At 38.7% G+C, this 25967-nt stretch overlaps 1 protein-coding gene and 1 long non-coding RNA gene across 5 annotated transcripts in view; one reads left to right on the top strand and one right to left on the bottom strand.

Annotated features, from left to right (window-relative positions):
* Window positions 1-521: 521 nt before the first annotated feature.
* RELL1 (RELT like 1) lies at window positions 522-25267 on the bottom strand. Of its 4 annotated transcripts, XR_008745907.1 has the most exons (8): window positions 25090-25267; window positions 13875-14084; window positions 11569-11640; window positions 10244-10301; window positions 7301-7540; window positions 6472-6659; window positions 2794-3034; window positions 522-2204 (listed from the first exon to the last, which is right to left on the bottom strand). XR_008745907.1 is itself a non-coding variant. In XM_055796641.1 (7 exons), exons 1-6 carry the CDS (start codon window positions 25175-25177, stop codon window positions 6479-6481), a joined length of 849 nt encoding a protein of 282 aa, XP_055652616.1. In that variant the 5' UTR covers window positions 25178-25267; the 3' UTR covers window positions 522-3034; window positions 6442-6478. The 4 variants fall into 4 exon arrangements, 3 of the variants coding, with proteins under 3 accessions (XP_055652616.1, XP_055652617.1, XP_055652615.1); XM_055796641.1 differs by having other exon boundaries at window positions 522-3034; window positions 6442-6659; XM_055796642.1 differs by having other exon boundaries at window positions 522-3050.
* LOC129783872 (uncharacterized) overlaps window positions 14092-25967 on the top strand; it is a 36144-nt gene continuing 24268 nt past the window's right edge. The window contains exon 1 of the long non-coding RNA XR_008745909.1: window positions 14092-24819. This is a non-coding gene — a long non-coding RNA (uncharacterized LOC129783872). The remainder of the gene's footprint in view (window positions 24820-25967) is intronic.

Below are 25967 nucleotides of genomic sequence, written 5' to 3'. Positions count from 1 at the left end.
CTACTTCACACTGTTAATACAGCAAAGCTCATTTTTAATGCCGTTTACAGACAGTAGTCATCTGTGAGAACATAATGTAACCCATTAAGCATTGTAGTATCAGAGGGACACAGGCTGAGAGCAAGCAACTACAAAGAGCTTCCTGCCATTTGTAATTTTTCATTCCATACCTTTCAAAACAATTGAGAGAGATAATGTGGGTTTTTTAGAAAAAAAAAAACCTCCATGTCAGATAATAAAAAACCTTAAGTCTCGATATTTTAAAGGTAAAGGGTTTTTTATCAGATACCAACTTGGATTAAAGCACAGATTTTCTTCTTTCCCATGTAAAATGGAACTAGTATTTGCAGTTGTCCTTTCCCAAGAAAATAAAACTACTCTGAAATACAGAACACAACCACCTATCCTTACTACCTCCATAAAAAAAGCTTAAGATGCAAAGAGATTGCATTATACGTTAAGACTATGCAAAGGTTAAATTTCACACAATGGACACAGGCTGAAGGAAGTCACAAGCAAGCTTAAGAACCAATATTTTTTATTTACTGCTTGGCAGTACAAAAGTTGTATATAAACCTTTTAGTTAAAAATACATCCGATATGCAAATTTAAGAAAGGCAAACTAATTGTGTCAATATCCACACCCCTACCAAATAGTGTAGTGTTAAATGCAATGAAACAGGCAGAGTTTCTAAATCCTCTTATTGAAGTATCAATGCACAAATTAAGTTCTTGCACATATCACGTCTTGTAATACCTTAGGTATTTTGTACAGGTAAACAATGTTTTACATATCCAACACAAGTTCTTTTTTTTATTCTACATATTTCCAATGGAATCAAAATAGAAACTACTTTTAAATTAGGTAAAAAATATGTATTTCTGTTTAAACTTTTTTCCATCCTTTGGCAAATTTACTTGCAGTACTAACCCATCACATATCAAAACACAGTATTATCAAAATGCCCTCCCCCACACTTTTTTTTTTAAAGCTTTTGGGACAGTCTATAACTGTGTATCTTCTTTCTGAAAATTATTTGAACTGCCTGGTTTTGCCCAATACTCCCTTTTTCCAGTAACATTTTATACTCATAGCTCTCAATCTCTTGGAAACTGAAAGCTAACTACTATAACCGGAGCTAATTAAATTCCAGAAGTATTAGCTCTTCATGCAAATAATCAAGTGAGGCTTGAAGAAGACAAAAATACAAGAATATTAAATGCATATGCCTGTATAAGGTGAGCTTGGTGTTTATGTTATACTTAAAAATATTGAAGAGATTTCATAAGCCAGGTTTAAATTAATGCAAGCAGGGACACTAAACATGCAAGATCCAGTCCTGACCAAGGAGTTATTTTGAGTTCCCAAGGATGGACATTATCCCTAAAAATACCCATTTTAAAAAGAATAATAAACCGCTTATTCTTTCAGAGCTTTGGTGGAGTGCTATATTGGCAAATACAGCATTGGTGAAAAGTATATATTGATAAGTCCAGTCAGTATTTCATGGATACAAGTAGAAGGAAGACAATCAGATGTACATACTTTCAGCAAGAGTAAAACAACTTTGATTTATCCTTGACAAGACGTGGAAGTATCTAATACGTAAGAAGATTAATTTTTATGTTTGTGCACATTGATTGTTAACATTGCATAAACTGATGAAGAAACCAGACTCTCAGATCTGAAGGAGAAAGTTTAGAGCACTTCAACTAAAAGGATTGAAAGTATTAATTTAAAACAAATCAATTTCAAAACAACGATTTTCACTGAGTTCATAAAGCAGATTAAGTTACTTTATAGTTCTCAGAATATAGTGCAACCTCTACTAAAATGCATTACATTAGAGCTTATATTCTTAGGCACTCAGAATGTTATTTTTCAGTTTCTATTACACAGCAAAGTTTGCTAAGTATTGCAAATATTTCCCTTCCAAAACCAAGTAACAGGACAAAGCAGAGATCATAAGTAGACAAAAAAATTAAAATCACAAAACCATCCCTGGTATGTTTAGCAGTAAGTCACACTTAAAATATGAACGGAGTGACACTGGCTAAAGATTTTGGTGCCAGTGAAAACAGCTACTCTCAGTCCAGTAAAGCCACTCAGAATTAGTCTAGAATATACTCCATAAATTTTTAACGCCAAATATTCCATATCCTTATCTAATGGTTGAATATGTTGCCTTAGCTTAATAAGGAACCTGTGGGTAAAAAAAAAAAAAAAAAAAGAAAAAAAGGCAAAACTATTAGGCATTCTTCAAATATGAGTGAGTAGTTAGAAGAAAACAGGAGAACAAGTGGCCTTGAGGAAAGTAACCTTCCCAAGAGCTCACCCAACTAAATAGAAAAAGATGTTCTTCAGCCTATGTTAAGTACTAAGTGGGAAGTAAGGGGCAAGGAGGCAACAATTTAATTTAACATCTGTATATAGTTGAACCACTCTGTACTGTGAAATACCCTTCACAGAGTCTGAGGGCTTATGTACTAAAGGCACATATGCAGATTTTGGCTGACAATTATTTCCTTGTATGTTTTGCTTGGCTACTAGCAGTTAGATTAAAAGAGTATTTTCATCTTCCAAAGGCTGGCTTTTATCTTCAGCAAACACTTGTCAATTCTGGAGGGGAAGAACAGAGGCAAAAAAAATCCAGATGGACCAGAGGGATAAACACAGTTTATCCATAGGGTAATCATATTACTCATAATATTGAGCTCATTAAAAATGCTTGTTTAAGTACAAAAAAGAAGATTATTTGATAAGGCTTTTACCTTTCCTGTCCAAAGACTTACATGTATTTTTTCTTTCCAAGATGAAGCCCAACATTTGGTACGAGGTCCACACAACACAACAGTATTTAAGTGTCTAAATCTTACTGATTTTACTGGTGAAAAGCCACTAAGTGTTTAACCTCGCATGGATGCCATCACAGAACTTGCAAAATGCTACAGTGCCAAAAACTGTATGCATCTCTTGGGAGTTTTCAGTTTTCTTCAAAGTGCTAGCAGAAAAAGCTTCTTCTAAAAGTTCCACCTGCAAGAGAAGAAAACTATTCTAAAAATAATATATATATAAAAATATAATATCTAAATAGCAAAATCAGTCTTAGGAGGAACACTAATTAGAAACTTAGCAGATGGTCTGAAATGGAAAAAAACGCCACAATCGCACAAAGTGGTTGCCATATATTGCCAGTTGAGCATGTGAAATCCTAAAGGAGAGGAACTAAAAATTCAGCTGGTACTCATGAAAAGGACAAACGCACACACAAACTGACAAATCACATCATCACATCACAGTGCAAAGCACACCCAATTTTGAGAAGGACACTAGGGATGGAATATGTTACATAGCTTCACAGCACCAGTACCTCACAGTGGATGTGCAAGAGCTCAGCTCAAAATTTTTACTTCAGTCAGCTGTGTATCTACTACTTTTTTTTTTTCATGTCACTAAGCATTTTTTAAACAAACTTAACTGATGAAATGGGAGTCTGCTGAGAATATGAACAAGACATGCTCTAACTTCAAATGAAGCAGTCAGCAAGATGCTAGAATAAGCTGAAACACTGCAGAGGTCACCTCAAGAAAATATCAAGGACATGTCAGTTTAGTGGGAAAAAAAACCCCAAACTCAACAGTAGCAGTGAACAGAAGTAACCAGCAACATTATGTCACTCAAGTACCACTCAGCTCAGGAATTACATCTCATACAGGAACTCTCAGTAGCAGCAGTTAAAGTCAGGCCGCAAAGCACAAATCTACTGCCTCCAAATGCCGGAACAAACCTTTTCTGGCAGCAATTAAACACATATTTGTGTCTGTCTTCTTCCTCTGCATCTGAAGGTCTGAGCCACATTCTCCAAAACTGTACGCTTTTTTATCATAAATTTATTGGCTGGAGGCACAGAAGTTTGTTCAGTTTCAGTAAAGTAAGCTATAATAATTCATTAGAAGTCTGAAGTAAGTAATTGAAGTAAAGGTTTAATCACTGCCTGTTTATGTGTGAACAGCTTTTCACGGCAGTGGACAAAATCTGATCTAGAACCATGCTAGGGAACAGTACCATAGCCTTTCAAGCAAGATCTGTTTGTTTTTTGTAGTGCACATCAAACAGGCCTGGCTAGTTTCCCAGATGATTTACAGAATAGTACTGTTGGACTGGAGAGACCTTTAGAAGAGATTCCACAGAGCTATTTCTCTGCTATTAGAACATTTGTTTTCAGAAAGGGCGATACTTTAACCCTAAGAGAGGTTCTACAATAAAAGGCTGCCATATTTATGGCTATACTATCTTATCTCTCTAGAGAACAGCTTATTTTTAGATTAAATTAGTAATGGTTTGAATTTAGAGAACAATCTTTAGGTAATTACAGGGAACAGCTTTCTTATTTAGGAGAGGAAAGAACAAATTAGAAATAGAACTGTACTACCAAACATTTATAGAGAGATTTCAAAATATTATTTTTTTTAAAAAAATCAAAGCACACTGGAATTGAATTTGTTTCAATAAATGCCCTTTTCTTTCTATTTCTAATGCTTAAAGAGAAGATAACTAGTTTGCCTTTAAGTCAAAAATCACAATACGAACAGTCCAATCATGCTACCATTAGAGACACAGAAAAGAAAAAAGTAGTCACAGAAGTAACAAAACAATTAGTGGGCATGAAAATGCCACTGCAGCCAGTGAAGGAAGAGGTTATTTTCTATTGCAGTTAGCTAATACTGATTTTTAAAAAGGGAAGAAATGAAAACGAAACTATACCAACAAAAAAAAACCTGAGTACCAGGACATAATTTTGAATCAGAAAATAAAAGTTTGTCTTTCACTGACATCTGCAGATCCTTCATAGATTACAGAGCAGTATTGAGACTGCAGCCGCTATAAAGCTATGATTTGCCACAAAACAACAACAAAAAAACCCCAGTCATCCATACAGTCATCTATCACCTGCCTCCAGCACACGGCCAGCTATATTTACACTGGCTTTGGCAAGCACTTGTCCAGTCTGGTTTTACAAATGTCCAGCAATGGAGATACGACAGCTTATTCCAGCTTCTTAATTTTTGAAACCTGAACTCCATCCCCTTGCAAATTAGCCTACTATTTACCTTTTTACCCACTGAGCAAAAAGAACAATTTACTTCATTACCCTCCACAGCTTTTTAAGCATTTGGAAGCATACCACATCTCCAAGTCTTTCTTCCTCTATGGCAATGGTTCTGAAAAAATTGGTGTAATTTAACGATGAGGCACAGACTCCAGAGGAATACACTCTGCTTAGTTCAATAGTCATACTTCCTTCCAACCTTTCCTGGCAGCACAGGTATCACATTGCATACCAGCTTCCTACTTTGTCTTCTTTTCTAAGTTAATACAGTTACAGAATGTTTTCTTAATGAATAAACAATGGATATAAAGAAAAGGTCACATATTGCACTTTGGCCTTACAGAATTTAATCTCAAGACACTTGAGGGTCTTGTTAATTTTTAAACATACCCAATTTCCAGTTGTGCATTTCCCCTCCTCTATTTGAAGTTAGAGTTTGGAACTGGACTGAGCTGACACAACATGAGTTTATCCTCTCTCAGCATAGTTTGGCACTGTGCACTTTTTGTTCACTTGCTTCGAACCCAGCGCATTTATTTTGTCACCCCAGAACTCCTTTCTTCCAAGGGTCAAGCCCTGTATTTTGAATCACATTTGTGTAAATTCACCTTTCCCCTTCAGATTATCACAGTTAGAAGCAAAACATATTGACTTACAGGGTTTCCCCACCAACATGAATTCTTATAAAAAATTTAAAAAGTAGTCGGGGTGCATTCCATAAGGACGCCTGACATTGGTTTTTTAACATGCTTAATGGAGTACCTGAAGCAATTCACTGATGTTTAACAGCTCACAAGAAAAACCCAATCTCCTGGCTTAGTAACCTACCACAGATGCCTGTGATGGATCATTTTCACGTCTCCCTTCTAATCAGCCAAAGCTCCACTGATCTATCAGAGAAATATCTAGTAAGCAGTCACCTTATACAAGCACACAGTACAGGGCCAGCAAGCACAAGAAGCAGCAGCGTAGTTGTTCTAGTGATGCAGCTGTCAGCAGCATTTGCTTCTTTTGGGTACGACACTGCCACTGAATCTGAAACATCATTTATTGCCAAAAATTAATATGCAGATGTTTTATTTCTCAGACCAGTGATGCCACCGCCACAAAATAGTTTTTACTTCAACATCTACTGTAATTACAAAGTCTAAATAAACAATTAGATAAGAATTTGATGGACAATTTAGCCTTTACCAATTTATCATTAACTGAGTGATCCAATTAATTTTTGCAGACTTTTGAAACTGAAAGATGAGTTTTCACACAGAACTGTTAACCAGTAAAGGCAAATGAAGTTGAAAACGTTATCTTCACTTATTTTGTAACATACCGCTTTCAATGAGTTCCCAATGTTTGATACCTGCAGTTTACTCCAAGCTTCTCCTCTCCTGCATCTCCTGTTTCACTGGCATGGCAGATGCTTCACTCACTTCCTGTTTTGCAGGCGTGACAGGCATATCGCCATTGATACTCTCCACACCAGTAACCGACATTAAGCTTTTCCGTTCCTTGGAATTCGATTTGTGCTCCACTTTTGTGACTCTAAATCTGATGTAAACAAAATGAAGATTGAGTTGTATTTCCCCACAGATCATTCTCAGGGCCCAGTGTATGGACAGCAACACGTTTTCAGGTCCCAAGACCTCTACATCAGAGCAGACACCTGCACAGAGCCAGCTTCATTTCAGAGCAATCTTCCTTCCCATTACCTACATATATTTTTAACACTCACTACTGCTGAAACACATTTTCTCAGGGAATTGTTTTAAAGTAGAATCCACGGACTACACACTACTACTTAGAACAATAATTTTCTAAGACAACTACAACATCAGCTAGAAATTAAAAATAAAACAGAATGAAGTGGTTTCTATAGCTCACACTTGCTTGAGAAACACCAAATTCAGAAACAGGAATTTATTAGTGTGCAATCCTTGCTTCTTTTTAGCCAGGATCAATAGAGCAATAGCTTTAAATTTATACTCACAGTAAATTGCCATCTATTTACATAGTTAAAAAAAAAAAATCACATCTACTTCTTCCAAAACTAACTTCAGTCTAATAGTAATGGGGTTACAAAAAACAATCACCGATGCTATAAACAGAGTAAAATCAATGGATACGTGATCCAACATAAGCCATTGTAGTGTCCCAAAGGAAAGTGTACAGTAAAATGACGTAAGTCTTACCTTCCCACAGAAAGGACTGTGACTTCTCCAAGACGACTTCTTCTGTGCTCTTTAGATTTGTGTGCTGGCTTTATAAGATGCCATCGTTTGTGGCTACAACGAGTACAAACATCCTTTTCTACCACTCCTCCAACAGTATGGAAGTGATGGCCTTTGCAGCTGTGTTTAAATGGAACAGCACCAGGTGATAAAGGAGATCCTGGACTCGTTGGACTCCCAGGAGAGGTAGGAGATAAAGGGCTGTAGGTAAAAGCATAAAGGGAATTTAATGTTTACTATAAAATCCTGTTTCTTAAAAAGGAAAAAAGGATAAAACATAACTTTCAGTTATATCTATGAATAGCTAGTTTTTTCAGGGATCATTCATTTGTGAGAAAGTCTGCTTTAAGGTTCTCTCCAATTTCATATTTTTTGCAGTTAAAAATCACTTGTAAATTAATTCAGCTGCAGTCATGTGGTTAAGGTAACATAAAGGGCAAGGAAATAAAAATTCTGGCTAAAACAGAAGAGAACAGGTGACAAAGTGTAAATTTAACCAGCTAAATAGATGTCTTCATCAGTAGAAGAGCATCACAGTCCAAACTACAAAGCTGCAACAAGGCCTTTTACCACCACATACCAACATACTCTTCACACCAGTCCCCCTGCTGCCTTCTCCCAGTCTCTTCTCCAGCCAGGGCACACACTCCCTTCTCTCTGCTTCTTCTTCCTCTCTCTTCCTCGGCTGCTGTCTCTTCACTGGCTGCCCAACCGCTTCACAGAACCAGCCACAGCTGCACCTTATCCACATCAGCCAACCCACCGCCCTGAAGCCAGCCCACAGCTGTATGTTAGCAATGTTAATTAACCCAGCTTCATTCCTCTACAGAAGAGTACTACAGAAAGTATTTCAGAATTGTTACAGGATCTCCAAGATCTCGAAGAGCATAGTCCCACAGTATTGCAAAGAAGCAAAACTGTCTACCATGAAGACAAAAGGAATCAACAGATCATTCAGCTTAAGCTTCAGAAGAAAAATGTTTTTTAAAGAAAAAGCAGTACAACCACCAAAAGGCATTTATTGAGCATATCAAACCAATCTAATTTTCTTCCAAAACAGAAAAGCAAATAGATAGACACCAGTAGATGCAGGGTTTTGGACTTCAGCATCTATTTTGACACTGTCTTGCAACACATTCTCCTAAAGCAAGCTACAGCTCAGTGCATCAAGGTGAAATTACTGTCACATAAGGTAACAGAAGTTATATATCAGCAGTTTACTATGAAACTGGAAAGACATACTAAATGTGGTTACTCTGGTACTGATTATATTCACAGTTTTAAATAGTTCCTTGGGTAATGGAATAGAAGAATAGCTAAAGTACCAATAAACTTTGGGTCGCCCATAGTAACTGTAGAGGACAAGTTGAGAGATTAGGATGATCAGAGGAGAGCATGTGTGTGAAAGACATTCATACATATGTAAATCTTTTTTAAAAATACTGATGTCTAGCACTAAGGACAACAAAACTTTCTGTGCTTTAGCAGAAAAACTTTACATACCCAGATTAAAAAGCAATTAGCCAGAAGATCATTCTTCAGACAAGGAACTAACAGGACTATAGTCTGTTAACCTAAAGTTAACATTAATCATGCCTCAGCTGATCATTCCATCCCATTTCAGAAATGTTATTTCAAGAAAAATATTAACAAATTCTCTCCAAAAGAGAATAGAAAGAACAAATTAAAGAACTAAAACATGCCATGAAAAACTGGAGTTACTTGGATGTTTATTTTCAAAACAAAGAAATTGACAGGAGACATGTAATGGTCTTCAAATAAATAAAAGAATGTTATTAAGGGAAATAAAGCCATTAGTTCCTATCTGCTTCAGATGTTGAACAGGTTTTAAGTGGCAGAAGTGCAGATTTTACTCAGCCATTACTATACCTTTCATTAGGAAGCATTTCATAGTGCACCAAACTTACAAAGAAATACAGTGAATTTGCACCTGAGTTACTAAAGCTTTAGGAGTATCTGTTAGTAATCATCTAAAAGCCATCAGTCATTTTTCCCCTTCCCCTTTCTGCATATTAATTCACCACTGAAACAATAGTCTAAAACTCCCAAAATAACATCACGCATGCCAACACAAAAAGACTGAGGTAAAATTCAAGAAATATTTCGCTGTGCTTTAAGAACTCTTTTTTTTTTCAATAACCAAGCCTCTCACTGTTAAAACCTGGTAAACTGTTGCACACTCTTTGTTTTGCTACAACCATACACTGCAACTTTTATTAGTGACACAGTACTACCTGAGCCTTCATCTTCTCTGCCTTGAATAAGAACGCAGGGTTACATATGAGGAGTATTTATAGTAGTATAGACATAGTTTAAAGATATTTATGTACAGATCTAACTACTTTTAGACAAATGATACATCTGCAACTCAAGGGCTGAACTACTTCCTCTACATAACTCTCTAAACAGATGTGTATTGGGGGTGGGGGGTGGGAAGAGAGGTAGGCCAGCCAATGCATATTACCACAATTATAAAGAAAAAAGTAAACCAGAAGGAGACAGAAAGAAATGTCTATTTTAAGTTAGCATCCATACAAATGAAATGAGTGCTGCTTCCGTTCTTTCAAGTCAGAGTAGCTTTGCACTAAATAACTTCACTCTAAAGTAAACAAGTATTTGCAGCCTCTCTAAATCTTTACCCCAAAAAGCAATAAATCCATATCACACACCTACAACACATAACCAGAAAAGCCAGTTACTAACCCAGGGCATACATTAAAATTTAGTGACTCAGAGACACCACAAGGAAATCAAAGTATTATCCTCTTAGCCAATAACTCAAGGAAGAGATGTAGTCTTAAAAGTGCTCAGAAAATAAAATCCTTTGAAAGGGTATGTTTTTAGTTGCCTCAGGTAACATGCATTAGAAAGATGAATAATTACCTTTCAGGTTCAAAGACACTGCTATCTGCTACCATGGCCTTTAACACATCAGCATTTGCTGCAATGAAAATAAATAGAACTCTTCAAAAGTGTACAGCTCTAGCTTCAGAAAAAAAACAAACAACAAAAGTAAAGGTCCTCAAAGAAATTTCATCTAAAAGAAAGATGACTATTATCTGTATCTCCAAAAAGGCATGAGAGAAAATTATGCAAATGGAAGTGTTAATATAATTCTGTGGTATTTTCTTAACATGAGCTACTAAAATTACAGTTCATATTATACACAAAGCTCGGCCCCAATACAAGCCATATAACACAGCTATCTGCACAACACTCCCAAATAAAGATCTCTGAAAAGTTTAAAACATCCATTTGACCACAGGAGTGCCATCACCTTACATGTATGAAGCAACTTCAGGCTAAAAACACCGGTTTAAGCGAGCCCTACAAAATGCAAATTAAGTATCAGCCAAGAACTACCGATTGCTCACATATTCTAAAAACCACATGATCTACCTAATCCCAACCTCAAGGAAAAAATACACAAGCTGAAAGCACTAACAGTTAAGAAAAAAAAAATAAAAAATCACAAAACCCCACAAATAAACCCAAAAATACAATTTTTCCAGAGAAATAGTCTTCATTCAGAAGTAACTCAAAGCCAGTTCAATGCTTCAGAAACTTCAATTTATACAAACATAAAATTAAAGGGCTAAATGTTCTTGTATTATAAGAACATGCAGTGTCCTAAATGTTTCCTCTACTAAGCAAGTATGTTCTGAGCTAACCAAGCATTCCATGTGCTGCTTAACTATGATTTTTTTAGTCATTTGTTCTTTATTCTTTACTTTGCACACAGAACAGAGTTACCATATCCAGAATTCGTCAGTACTAGTCTACCTTATTGTCTCAGTTATGCGCACATCTTTCATCCAACAGCTGCAAAAATAATTTCAAGACAAAAAGTTCAATCTGATCAAAACATAAAATTTTCCACATTTTAAATGTTGCCATTAAGAAAGCTACCTTGAGCTTTTACTTCACAAAAGTACGAACAAAACAAAAAAAATCCAAATAGTTAAGACATCAAGAAATTCACAAACTAAACTTACCATGCAAAATAATTTTAGGTAAGTGAAAAAAACTTTCCAGTTTTGTTTGAAGTTATTGCCTCTGAAGGCAATCTCAAAGAGTTAAGCATGTGCAAAATGGTTACTAAATGAAAACACATGAACGTACCATACCGTACTTTAAAGTATCTGAAAAAACATTTGTTACAGACCACCACCACAAAGGCTCATAACTTCAATATCACAATACTATACCTTCATTTTTCATAATGTAGTTAACAATTTGACCCACAGTGTCGCTATTCTCGTGTAATGTTTCATTCATTTCTGTGCAAGAAAATAAATATTTTGTCACTATCTTGGCCTTCTGAATCAAGAACTAGTTATTTAAAAACACAATAAGGAAACAGTCAAAACAAAAACAAACACCAGAAGTAGTTACAGTAAAACAAAGACAAGATCTATTGTTCCTTTGGAAAGAAAGCTTAGATAAGACTTTTTAATCCTTATTCAGGAAAAAACAGAAACACAAGTTTATGGAATCCACACATCAGCTCTGACATACTCATCTAAAACTTTAAACTCAATATTTTCACAAGCATATGTCAAAATTCCTTCTCTAGTTATCAAGGAGGAGACTAACAAGAGAGCAGTATTTCTAATCCTAACAATTGGGAGGAAAAGAAACAAAAAAAAAGCATTAAATTTTCTCAAGTTACTATTTCAAAATAGGTATTATCAGCTTCTAGTCTAAGAGAGATTAAATTACAGCTTTTCACCACATCTACAAGGACACAACATTTGAATATTTTTTTTAATTAAAAAAAATATTCTCATATGACTAGAGGAGCAAGGGATTTAACAGAGAAACATCATGACAATACTTTTGGAATCAATTGTGTCTGTTAACAATACTGAAAGCTTCCCCAGCACAACCTCAGAAGGCAGGGAAAGATCGGGTTGAGAAACTGAACAACAAAGAGGTACAGCTCTGCCCTTCCCTTCAAACTGTTATAGAATCATAGAAGGGTTTGGGTTGGAAGGGTCACTGTCCTCTAGACCAGGGTGCTCAAAGCCCTATCCAGCCTGGCCTTGCACACTGCCAGGGATGGGGCATCCAGAGTTTCTCTGGGCAACCTGTTCCAGTGTCTGACCATCATCATAGTAAAGAACGTCTTCCTAAAACCTAATCTCAATCTATCCTCATTCAGTTCAAAGCCATTACCCCTTGTCCTGTCACTACATGCCCTTGCAGAAAGTCCCTCTCCAGCTTTCTTGTAGGCCCCTTTAGGTACTAGAAGGCTACTATAAGGTCTCCCCAAAGCTTTCTCTTCCCCAGGCTGAACAGCCCCAGCTCTCTCAGCCTGTCTTCACAGGATCAGGGTGCTCCAGACCTCTGATCATCTTCATGGCCCTCCTCCAGACTGACTCCAACAGGTCCATGTCCTTACTTCAGGGGGTCCAGAGCTGAACACAGTACTCCAGGTGGGACCTCAAACTATAAAGCTACTTTTATTTAATATATACATAAATCACAAGATTGAGGCACGTTTGATAGGCAAGACTCTAGATTTGTCTAAGTAATAAATGAGGGGCTTCCCCCTCTCTGTACCCTTGCTTCATCTTCTTCCTAATACCTGCAACTTTGCAATGCAACAGACACAGGTACTTCCCTAAACTAAGATCTCAAAGTTGTCCCCCTTTCATTACTGCTCACCTTGCTGTTACCGCTCGGGTGAACTAACAGATAAAATAGTCCCATTCACTGCATACATGCCCCAGGCAGTAACTGCTTAAGAACATTACCAACGCATCATTACTGCACCACATGGCCACCGTAACTTGCACTTATTATGAACCTACCGACAGTAATTACTTGAGAGAAAGCAAGAGACCCAAAGCATTTACAAGTGACTTGGCCCTTGTATTTACTTAGCCAAATGCTGTATCAGGTTACTGTAGCCTTTCCCAAGTGATAACATTTTTCTTGGGTTTGTTGTGTCATCTTTTTTTTTTTTTAAGTAAGAGTAGGTGGGAACAAGGAACCATAAAGACAAGAGCACAAACGAACAAACATTAGAACAAAAACAAAGGTATCTTTAAGAGAAGATTACCAGCAGCCCACATTACATAAAGCAGAACATAGTCAGTCCAAAGACTCAATTTCATGAAAAGGGCAATGAGAATGACAGCACAACAGGAATAAATTAAGATTGCTAAACATAAAACTTAAGATTTCAGGCTTTGAACAGCAGCTTTTTGTCACTCCTCAGATAAACTTATGTACAGTAACACTTTGTTTCTAACAGCAACAGCATGTGGAATGCAGAAAAGCAATCTGGTGACTCCAATTGCAGTGTATAGTTACAAACAAATATACTGGATACTTTTATCCCTCTAAGCTCTTAATTGATGTTAGAGGACTTGCATGGGAAACTGGAACACTCCTAGTTTTAACTGGCAAAGATCAAAACCCAACAGACATAATGGTAATAAAAATACTTATTCCATAGAAGTTGCAGTGTACAGAAATAGAAAGCTGGTTTAGACTTGTTGATTACCTATTTTTTCATCAAGTTTTTCTTCTTCTACTTGTTCAGCCTCTGTTGTACAACGATATCCTTTTTTCTTAAGGACATGACAGATGAGGATCCCCAAGAGACCCATGATGAAAAAAACAGGAACCAGTGCAAAGGCAATATACTCTAGGTGTTCGGCCTTGCCATCAGTTTTAGTTGTCGAAGTAGTTGTCTGAAGAAACTCTGCATTATCTACACAAACAAATAAACACAGTTATTACTATATACTGTAAAACACTTCAAAGCATTTAGAAAATTACAAGCATGACCAAATCCCCATAGCATCAATGTGATGTACCTTCTGTGAGGACTTGAATGGGCAACACGAACCCTACTGGCTGAAAACTCACACCTGTAACAGTTGATATTCCCTCTTCATAAAACAATTACAAAACATCTTACATGCAAAAAACCCACATGATACTTTTTCAGTGTAACAGCAAAGAACAAACAATATTCGAGCCTGATAGGCCTGTAGCCTCAACAAGAGGACTTCACAGAAGAACAACACCACCATTGTTCCTTCTTCCCATCAGTGAAGAAAGCGCCATACCATTCCTCTGGTCGTAAGCTCATGCAAAATTGCCACAAAAACATGGATACTTCCCTAATATGAGAGTTAAGTACAGGATTTAGTATTGATCCTTGCAAACAAAGAGTATCAAGTACAAGAGAAATAGCCTTCATTTTTTTTCTTAACAGTGGAAAGAACACTTACTCTCATCAGCATCAGGTGGGCTCATTCTTTGCTCGTTTTAAACACAAAATGGGTTTCCAAATCTAAACTTGAAACAAGATGGGAAAGAGGCTTTTCTTTTTGTTCGTAAAGAATTTATATTGCAGCATAGGCACACACTAACTCTATACCCACAACTAAGCATTTTTGTTTCAATTACGGTCTGAGTTTATCAGATGTATATTCCATGTTATAGATTGGGGGTTTGAACTACCAAAAGCATAGAATATTTACATTAGAAGGGACCTCTGAAATTCATTAGCCCAAATGCTGCTAAAAGCAGCTCTCATTAGAGCTTATGTGGGCAACCTGATCTATCTGAAGGACGGACATTCCACAACATTTCTGGGCAGCCTGGTCCAATGGCCAAGATACCCATATAAATTGAAATCTCAGTACCTACTCATATATCAAACTATACAAATTCAACTGTTCAGCAAAATCCAAGAAAATACATGTCTGCATACTTAAAATTCCTTGAGTCTCAATTGTACACTCCTCATCCCACATAATAAAGACAAATATTACTCTTCCAATATGCAAGAATATTGCTGCATTTTTACCCCCTATTCTTCTTCTCCACTTCAGCTGAAAATAATTTTTCTGACTAAGAAAGAATGATAACAAAAAAAGACCAATAAAAAAATATCTAACACTATTTCAATCCATTCTCCATCTGGTTTTATTGAAATAGACAAGTTAATTCACAATCATTCCATTAATCAAACTGCTTGAAGGAGTGAAGACTCTTGAGAAAACCATTTACATGACTGCCCCTTTCACAATAGAAATGTCTAGAGCAATCAAATCCTTCCCTTTAAAAAGAACAGTAATGGGAGCCTCCAGAAAACTGCCTGAAGATCCCTATTCTACAAACACCTCTACTGCTTTAGCTGTTTAACTAAGCTGTATTTGAAAAACACCAGTCAGGTGACAGACAGCTAAGAAAAGATTTAAAAACCTGTCGTTAGGTATTTACCCTAGTCTTCTTTATGTCAAAACACTAAACCTTCTCTTTCTAAAGTACTGTCCTGGAAAACTCGGAAGTACTAAGTAATACACAAGACTTGCTCAAAGTGAAAAAACACTGCAACTTCTTTGAAATAACAATTGATAAAACCTCAAATAGCAAAAAGGGGGAAAAGTGTATTAAGCATTTCTCTAAACTAATTTTCTATACAATAGCAGAAATGCAGGAAAATGGAAAGAAATGTAAGTGAACATATCACAAGGCTAACATGTTAAAACAAAATCTCAGGATGTTTGCTTTGGACAAAGCCAGATGGTCTAGCTTGCTCCCAAAACCAAAGCTATTCACTTTTAAGAGGGGCCAGCAATCCTATATATAACTGTATAAAGAATTTACTAGATAAGTAACCTTTAGAAGCATTAACTTATGCCTGAGCAGGACATTGATTAATATACACAATTTAACACTCTAAGGCTACAGCTGTTCTGCACTACAAGGAAGCAAAAAACAGGAAAGGGTAATGTACACAACCACATAAATGGGAAAGTTGATCTTACATACAGTTTATTTGCTTTCTAAGAATTCATAATTAATGTTTTAATACATCAAAATACACAAGGTTTTTGGGTTTGTTTTTTTGGTGGGTTTTTAAATTTTATTTTTGCTAACTCATCAGGTAGCAATAGCTACAAAGTCCCCCACTTAATCACACGGAGTAGCTTAACTTACTTTCCAGGCAGGAGAAAAACCATCACACCAGGGAAGTATTACTTTGATGACTACAACATCTCAGAATCTAAGAAATCCAACTTAAACAGTGTACACCACAAGCTCAGAAGGGTATTAATGAACAAGCAACCTTCATGTTCAAATACAAGGCAAAAACAGGCAGATGCTTTGGATTTTGCTGCACATTCCTATTTATTCTTAAAATGGATACTACTAAAAAGACCTAACTGCACTATTTTTAAGACATCAACAGTCACTTTACTAGTCAAGCTAATGGGTGGGAGGGGCACAACATTAATCCGACTCAACTCTTATGTTTTCTACCTCTCTTTGTGGCAAGAGTGGCATGCATTGCTCGAACAAATAACATCTCTTAGTATTTTCTCCAAAACCATGGTAGGCAATTCCCACTTCAAACCCAGAGAGCAAGTAGGCCTTATTGGATGGCTAAAGGCCCCTGCTTTAGACTCTCCAAGTTGCAGTTCACTGCAATTTCTCTGGATGCAAAGTAGCTTTAAGAAGTCCCTTCCCCTTCAGTCCTCTGCTACCCCAGTGGTTGTGTTCCTGTCACACTGTAGCCCTGAAAGAGTTTTAAACTGGATTACCAAGGTGACCAGGTTTAAGAAAAAAAAGACTCAAAGTCTTCAGTTTTTAGGCAGTCGTTTTACTGAAACAGTATGACCTGTGGTTTGGCAAACTGCTTTATCAAGGCAATCAAGGTACTGAATAAACTCAGTGGGGGAATGAGCAACCATGAATAAGGGTACATTCATACATCTAAAAAAAGCTTTCCTAAAGTAACTGCAGTCTGAGAGTATGTTCCAAAAGTAAGGGCAGGACATGGGGAAAGAAAAAAACAAAAACAAAAACACAAACCACAACAAAAAAAAAACCACGTCCTGGACAATTATTTTTAAATCATCAACTTGAAACCCCATCAGCTTGACATAGCCACTGAAAACATACATACAATTTAAAATACAAAGCTGACTCACAAAGCTGCAGAGTCAACAGAAGAAAACAATTATACAAAGGAAATGGGAAAATGGATCCCAAATGCCATTAAATGTTCACAGTAAACAAGAAAAAGTTATATATAAACCTGAACCAAGTTCACAAGCAACTCCAGTGACAGAGCTACACTGCATTTTCAGAAGCACAAATCATTGGTGAGCAATCACTAAATACCATTCCTACCCTCTAAAAAAGAAAACCATCAGAAACTATTATGGTAGTTTTTGTCTCACAGATATACTCCCAGCCTACCTAACATATATCACTTATCAATATCTGCATGGTAAGGACCATGGTTTGAGTTTCTTTGTTTTATGTTTGGTTTTCTACCTACCTAATCTGTTTTATGATTTAGTTTAGTACCTCTGCTTGTAGACTGCCACCTGAAACACCAATGAGAAAACCTCACCAGCCACAATCTAAACCCCAGTCAAAAGGTAATGACAGTCTAGACAAGTTCTCAAAGGATAGACGCAACCTATAAAAGTTAAAAAAAAAAATTAAATGCCAGAACTGGGCCTCAAATGGCATTTCTTTTCCTGACAGAAGGATGTTAAACTCATAATTTATCAACCGAATACTCTGTAGCATAGATTAGTCCACTAATTGCATGGAGATTTAAAGAGCTTTTGAACTGGGCAGGAAAACAAAGTATTTTTTTCATTAAAAAATGCATTAACAAACAGATACTTTAACATTCCAGCATACACAGATAACTGTGATTTTTCCTCAGTTCTCCTTAGATTCCAAAAAATCTAATTCTCCCATTAAAATTCAACAAGATACAAAAAATTTTGTAAGGTATTTTGCTTATTACTAGTAAAACATTATATTCATATATAAATACATAATCTACACAAAGTCCATAAACTGCTTGATGCCATTAATTTTATGTTCAGAAATGTAAAAATTCACTAAAAGCAAACCAAAAATATCCCGGAAGAAATGAAGTAGCTGGTCAAATACTTGGTGCTGGGTAACCTTATAAGCAGAGTGAAGCACTCTGCTTTCGTTATCAAACACCCTACACATACCAAAATGACCACCCTCAAAAACTTCAGCAGTTATGACACAATGCATAAACAAGGTTTGCCTAGCTAATGAGCAATATATTTTATGTCCCAAGTCATAGCTACATCATTCATTGTGTGTTCCCTATTCCTCTTCCCCAGAGGCATATTATGCTTACTAACAGAGTGCAAGTAGTCTACCTCATTCTCACGATGTATGATGTTGCTTCACAATGGTTTTTAATGACAAGTTCAGGCCATAGCAATCTTCCTTGACTCAAGTCGATTCATATAGAAATTCATTTGCTTCAGTGTTTTGCTGTCCTGGCATTTTTATATACCTGTCATTGTATACCAGTCTACATATCAAGATTACTTGAATATGTAATATAAAAAGATTTAGGAGCAATATTCAGCACATTTAAAGCGTTGCTTAACCCATAGATCACAGACTGCATTCATGCTACTAATTCACATCCCATGTACTCATCTGCTTAAAAATTAGTGTTAGGTATTGAACTTGAATATTGTCTGCCCCAACTTAATCTTTACCTAAACAGCAAAACATAGGTACAGTAAATCTCAGACAAGTTTTTACACTGACACAAAGACAGTGTTTTTCCATCACACCAAAGGCTCAAGAAAATTTTACACCACCTTTAGGAAACAATATAGGATCAAAAAGTTAGCACATGGATGAAAAAATATTTCATCCTTCATTAAACTGCAATTTTTACATGGCCTAGACATATCTGTTAACATTCTAGTTAAAAACTGTATTCCCTCCATATTAGTAAAATAAAGTTTGACCACAAAAATATTCTAAGACTACAACCTCTTGAAGGCTGCAGAAAGAATAAAGCTGGAGCCAACCATGTAAGCAAAGGTATTACTCTGTAACAAAGTCTCTTTCTTCTTAAAGTTTTATAAACTCACAGAAAAGAGAGATGGGAGCACCTTAGAGAAGTCGATCCCGCCTCATCCCACTATCAAAAAGCAGGATTAACTGTACGTAGACAACTATCTACAAAGCATGGCTAGAGGTCCTACAAAGGTAATAAGCTTGCCCTCCACACCTATTTTCTTTCTCACTGTAAATAGATGGTCAGAACAATTCCTCCTTTATTATCTACTACCACAAAATCAGATTCTGCTTGCACAGAATTATGGAATTACTCTTTCCTTGGTTTTAGCTGCATGTACCTGAAAAGATTTCACACTTGGCATGATCACTAGGACCTCCCCAAAATGCACCCCAGTTATCTCAAAGCTTTGCCTTTAGTATTGATCTAAATAGACATTTCTCAAACTTTTCATGAAGCAGAAGAGAAATATCTAGAAATATTTAATATTGCTTGAAGAACAAATCAGATTCTTGAAAAAGAAATCCTTGTTGTAACGAAGATCAAGCCTGTCTAGTTGTTATATAAGAAATATAAACCTCAGGATTAAAATAATGCATTATACTTACTTTTCCAAACCTCCTATGCTAAACTTAAGTATAACCTACATCCAGCTGATTACTTCAAGCACATTCTAGTTGTGTTTTATTGTTTAGTTTACAGAAAATATCCCATAAATAATGACGTCATCTTCTCTCTGCTCTGCTGATCAAGAATCCTATCTGGTTACTCTGGATTTTGCCCATTATGCCTATGCCATTTATTTCTTACAGCATGCCTTATAAAGAACTTTGTTGACATTTTAAGAATTTGATTGTGCCAGCAATCTACCTGCTAAAAATAAGTACACATTCACTATCTTCTTCTCCATAGAGTTCAAGGAGTTGCATGATTGTATTTCCTGCTTTCAGGAACCAAACCAAAACATAGCTACCAACCTCACAGTATGCAGAAACAAACTATCGTTGGCCTTAGCATTACTTAGTAATTAAGGAAATTAACTATGATCAATATATTTAAGTACAAGACAAAGTAAATACTCAGATATGGCATATGATCTGCTCAAACATCTCAGCTAAGCATAACTGGGAAACATGTCTCAGTAGCAACATCAGCTTATACGTTTCTCCTCCTCCTCACAATTAATGTGCCAGGTTTACCCATCCATGAAAAAAGAGCACTTAAGGTTCAAAATAATTTAGACAGAATATGGTTTGCTTTAATTCTTTCTTGGGTTTTTTTGTTGGTTTTTTCCCTTTTTCTTTCTTTCATACCTGGATCACTTCTAGTTCATTCCACCATGTGGACCTACATGTGGTTTAAAGGGCATAATCAAAGGACTACTTAAGCTGACAGTGCCAGAACAACAAGGAAAAAGCACCTGACGATCATACCTAGTCCTTCATCCTCTCCTGGCCTTAGGGGAAGTAGAACTGCATTAAACTACAATGCTCCTGACCTCCAGGCCAGACATCCAAGGTGGATAGATGTAAGCTTTCATTTTAAGTAAAGCCTTAATTTTAAGTATCATTTGAAGTGAAACTTTGATTTTAAATGACACACTTTTAAGTTCAGGCATAAATTAAAAAAAAAAAAAGTTCATTAGCTCGATTTCCTATATACACACCAAATACCTCACTCTCAATGAATTAAGAAAACTAGCTTTATTTTTAAAAGCTTTACTAAGGTAATGGAATTTTAGTGAAATTAATTAAAATGCCAAAAATGGCCAGCTTATGTCCCTTGGCATTTCAGAAGTGGTGGATATTTTTGAAAAGAATGGAAATCTAAAGCAGCTATTTATTTTCATTCTGTACATCCAACTTAGACAAAATAAATCATTCTACTAGAGCTGCAGTAGAGGTTTCTGTTATCAAAGCCTAATTTTTTAGATACTCAATTCAAGTGCTTACCAGTGAATTTGTTTAGAACCCCGATCGTAATTACGTACTGATTTAATACAGGTTTTTAGTTATTTTAATGATAGTAAATACAACCAGAACAGTTTGCTGCAACTTCAAATTAAATATATTTTTAAAGAGTTAGTTATCTGATTTAAATAGTATTTATCTGTTCTGGACACTACAGTCAAATTGCCTTTGCATAACTAAGCAGATGAAATAACAAGCAATTTCAATCACAAGTCAAAGTATATCACTGCATAAAACAGACACAAAGGTATTTAGGAAACGTTTGGGCTTCTTCACCTTACTAGTAAGGTGGTAGCTACAGAACAGGTCAGGCAAACTAGAAGAGACAGCAAAGAACAGGTTAAAAAAAGTTTATTTTCCAGAGGAAAAAAAACTCTTAAGCAAGAAAAACCATTGCCTACCATTTGCTTGATCTATTGTTCAAGGAAATTGTACTTTAGGGAATATGCACAAACTGAGCAACAAAGGAAAAACACCTATCATCGAAGAGGAACATTCAACAAGTTTGTGAATTCCGCTTAATGTCTAGCTTCCTCGTAGTAATCAGAACCTACAACCAGAAGTGAAATAAGCAGGAAGCCTGATGAGAAAGAGGAAGCCACATGACGAAAGAACATACTGACAACTAGTAACAGTGCTGCCAATTGCCTTCGAGGTTGAGCAAGGTTGTTTTAAGGTCTGCTGTTAAGAAGAGACCTCAAAACCTTCATTAGTCAAAAGCAGTATCTCAAGAAAGGCAGCAGAAGGATCAATCAAGTTTCTTTAAAGCTCGTTCTAACTGCACCTATTTTGAGAACACTAACAGTCAGATGCATGCAGCAAGTCTCAGGGATGACCTACCTGAACACATTACCTAACAGCATCCTTACTACCCAACGTTGTATTCAAAACCATAAAACTGCAAGTCTTTCATAGTACCACAAAAGATGGAGCCTGCCGAGTCCTTAGAGACTGAGACTTTGGCTCACTGATGTCACCACAAAAATTGTGATTTTTGAGCAGATTTTGCAGTAGGTCTGGAAAGAGGGTTTACTACTCAGAGATATGTCTCTGCCCTAATGAGTTCTTTCCTAATCCCTATTTACTTCTGAACTACATGCCCTATCAACACTCTGTAAACTGCCTGCAAAAAAGTTTTAGGCAAGCTTCCCTGGAAGCCTGGGGGTGGGGATTCAGAGAGGAGATACCACCTGTGTAAGGATAAGTCCCATTAACAGCAAACTATAGCTAAAAGCATTACTACACAATGCACATAACCCTCAACAATTTTAAAGCACTGCAATGTCTACACTCCCAGACAGAGCTTCTTAGGAACCAAAAAGTAAGACCAAATCTAACAAATTGTCTCGTCAGTCACCCAGGCAGTCCAAATAATCACACCACGAAGGAATCTGACATTATTAAGAATTCAATGATAAAAAAAATGAGAAGAGTATCTAGAGCAGTTTTGTCCTGTTGGAAAAGGGACAAATTGCAGTATGAAGGGCAGTAACAGAGACTCAGTCCATTCCTTGCGTATGGTACAATATGCAGTTGATAAAGCTGCAGAAACATACACAGGGACAAAAAGCTCGTATTTCACCGTTCACCAGTGTAAAACTCTCTGTGCTTATAGTGCGACTGCTCTGGTCACTACTTACACAGTACATAGTTCCTACCACAAAAATACACAGAACTTATGCTTTGCATTTCTGTTGGAAATTTCTTCCTCAAATTTCAGTTTGCAAATAAAATACACACTGCATGCAGCTGCCACACACACTTAGTAGAACACACTTCACCAGTTTTTTAAAAAATGAAAGTATCTGGTGTGTTCAGGAAAGATTTGAAGTATTCCATCTCACAGGTAGTTTTACAAGTGCAAGTAGCATTAAATTAATGCTACCAAATACATCACATCAATGCATTTATGCAAATTAACATCTACACCAGTTTAGACAAGTCAAAAAATTTTAACCAAAGCCAGCGTCTCCTGCTTGAAGACACATCAGATACCTTCTGTCAGTTTATCTGGCACACTCAGAGGGAGGAGAAATTCATAGCTTTCGCATTTCCTGCTAGACTTGCCAACTTTTACTTAAGTACAATCCTATTTATCTAGATATACCAGACTAAATTATTATTATCATTATTAAATCCTACCAATGCGCATGACATACCAACAGTCCTCCAGCATAACTGCCTTCAAGCTCAGTAAGGCAATCCTGAGTATAAATATTTGTAAGAAGTCAGTATAATCCTATGTATACACACCCTTTTGTTTACTAAAACATGTTTACATTCTCTTCAAGATGCCAGTAGTAGGTAAACTGTATAATAATCTTGATGCGTAGGAACATGCAGTAATATGCCAAAGTAACAACCCTCAAAGAGCAAATAATCTGTTAAAAAATATTTTACACTGAAGCAACTGAGAAGGAAAAAAAGCCCAAAAAGCTGGTCATGATCAAAAAGAGAAGAAAGATCTACAATTCCTCTCCTCCTCCTGCCTCTGCATACAAAACATGAAAAAAATTAAGAATTAGGGCCTTGGAGAGCACTAGCTACCAGTCAACACAAACTTGACATTCAAGATGCTTGAACTCATTCACTGAAATTGATTAGCTGGAAAAAAGAAAGGATTAATAACGCTAGTATCTTTTGCACCATTTCACTGGCCCCAGTTGTGCCTAGCAGTACTTATCTCCTTACACCCTCCTGAAGAGAGGGGCAGACTGGATGACAAGCCTCCCACTCCTCTTGCTTTTGGAAAACAAATAGCCGGTGGCAGACATCTCAATCCCTTCTGACCAAGCTGCCCTGCACCAAGTAAAATTACAGATGTGCAAAAGTATAGAAACACTAGCAACAATTATTGCTTAATTTTATGCTAATAAGCATGCCCATGTTCACTGCTTCCACCAAGTTTACTCTCACACAACCCAGTACACTCTTATCAACATCACACTGCCTGAAGGTAACAAACCCGAAAATCACACCAGGTAAAAATGAGCATCCTCTTAGACACAACATTCGAGAAGCACAGACAACACACAAAAAAGTACTTGAGACTACACAGGCATGAAAATCATCTTCACTTTGAGATTACTAGTACCACAACATTTGCGGTTAGATATAAACAAAGCAAATGTCATTGAAGACCGACTTCCACGGGCGGCTGCAGGCGCGCCTGTCCTCAGAGATTGCAAGGGTTACAGTTAGCTGAATTCCCGACACCTAAATCCGACGCCAAGTTTAATCTCGCAACAGATGGTGAAGTAGAAGCAATTCTTTGATGCGTTTCTGTCTTGTGAGCCACCAGACTCCAGCTTAAATCAACTACGGAGTAGTCCCCAGACTCGAGTTTGTAGAGTTCATTACGAGCTTCCCTCCTTCCCGCAACTCACGGCCGCACCTGACTAAATTAACAGCCGGGGCGGGGCTGTCGCGACATGAAGAACCGTTTCACGGCAGAAGGCCCCCGCACAGGGCACGCGGGCGGCACCGGTTCCCCCTCAGGAGCCCCCGCCCCGCTGACCGGCGGCAGGAACTTCAGCCGCCGCCACCGCGGAGCCCCGAGCCTCCCCCGCCCGTCCCACCGGGGCCGCCCCCCTGTCCTGCTACTCTCCGGCGAGCCCGCAGTGACCCAACGCCAGGTACCCCCGAGATACCCGCTTCTGCCCCGCGGCGTTGGGGGCGTGGGACTCCTGGGGGAGAAGCAGCGGGGTCGGCCGAAGCACCCGAGCGGCGGGAGAGGCCGGCGGGGCCCGGCGGTTCGCATTCCCCGCCGAGGCCACGGCCGGCGGCGGGAACCCGGGCAGAGACGAGGGGGCTGCCGGCGGGGAGCGAGGGGGGGTCCCGGCTTGCAGCTTCGCCTCCGGCAGAGCTCCCACTCGCGGCAAAGGACCGAGGCCGCAGCGACCCACCGAGAGCAAGGGGGCTGCCCAGCCAGGCAGCCGTCGGGCCCAGCGAAGGAGCGGTCGGCGGGATCCCGCCCGTGGCTGACGGAGCCATACCCGCCGCCTCGCCCGCGCTGCCTCCGCGTTGGCAGCCGCGCCGCCCGGCCCTGCCCGGCCCACCGGCGGCGGGGCGCGCCCTGAGCGCTCGGCGCCTGCGCAGAGCGGCCAGCCCGGGGCGGCGCTGCGCCGCGGTGTCCCGCCCCGCGTGCGGCGGGCGGCGCCGGCGGTTCCGGGGGCTGCCGCGGGAAGCCGCTGCTGGCGGGGTGCGCTGCCCTGTCCTGCCCTGCCTTGCCTTGCCTTTGACAGCGCGGGAGGGCCTGCATACGCTTCTGTAAGGGCTTTTCCGAGGCAGTTCCCCACCCCCAGAAGCAGGGCAGCATTGCTCCTAGACGTGGTTTTCGGAGCCCGGCCAGCCCCCGGCCCCCTTAGCAACGCTGGCTTGCAGCGGGAAGGCAAGACGGAGACGGTGCATCGTAGCCTGGAGGATCCGGGTCAGGCTAAAACGAGCCCTCGCCCCACTTGCTTAGTGTGCGATGTGTGCCGCGCTGGCTCCCGAGCACCGGGGGGCTGCGCCTCCATCGGGGGATTGCCCGCGGCCTCTCACCCCGGCGAGCTCAGGTGTCTCCCCTGAAGCCGATGGGCTTCAGCTGTTGCCAGAGGAGCCTCTCTGCCACAGCGGCCACGCTCACCCTGCCGGGAGGGAGCATCAGCCCTGCCAGCGCCGGGGCGCAGCGAGGCCCAGGGGCCGAGGAGACTGGCTGGGACAGCTGCCCTGCTCCGGGGGCTCCCCGGCACCGCGGGAGCCTGGGTGCTTACGGAGCCGCGCTGAAGCGACTTGGTGCGTG

The sequence above is a fragment of the Falco peregrinus genome, chromosome 2 (assembly GCF_023634155.1).
Source record: "Falco peregrinus isolate bFalPer1 chromosome 2, bFalPer1.pri, whole genome shotgun sequence".
NCBI classification, from domain to species: domain Eukaryota; kingdom Metazoa; phylum Chordata; class Aves; order Falconiformes; family Falconidae; genus Falco; species Falco peregrinus.
Note: the sequence above shows the minus strand (reverse complement) of the source record. Positions and strands in the feature narration are given on the sequence as shown.

Bases quoted from the DNA above. Each gene is read 5' to 3' on its own strand.
- RELL1 (XM_055796641.1), bottom strand. From the start codon at position 25,177: ATGGCTCCGTCAGCCACGGGCGGGATCCCGCCGACCGCTCCTTCGCTG. The intron at 11,641-13,874 runs GTAATCAACAAG...TTTCTTGCACAG, and splicing joins AAAACTTGATGAAAAAATAG to AAATGAATGAAACATTACAC. The intron at 10,302-11,568 runs GTATAGTATTGT...TTTTCATTGCAG, and splicing joins CTACATTATGAAAAATGAAG to CAAATGCTGATGTGTTAAAG.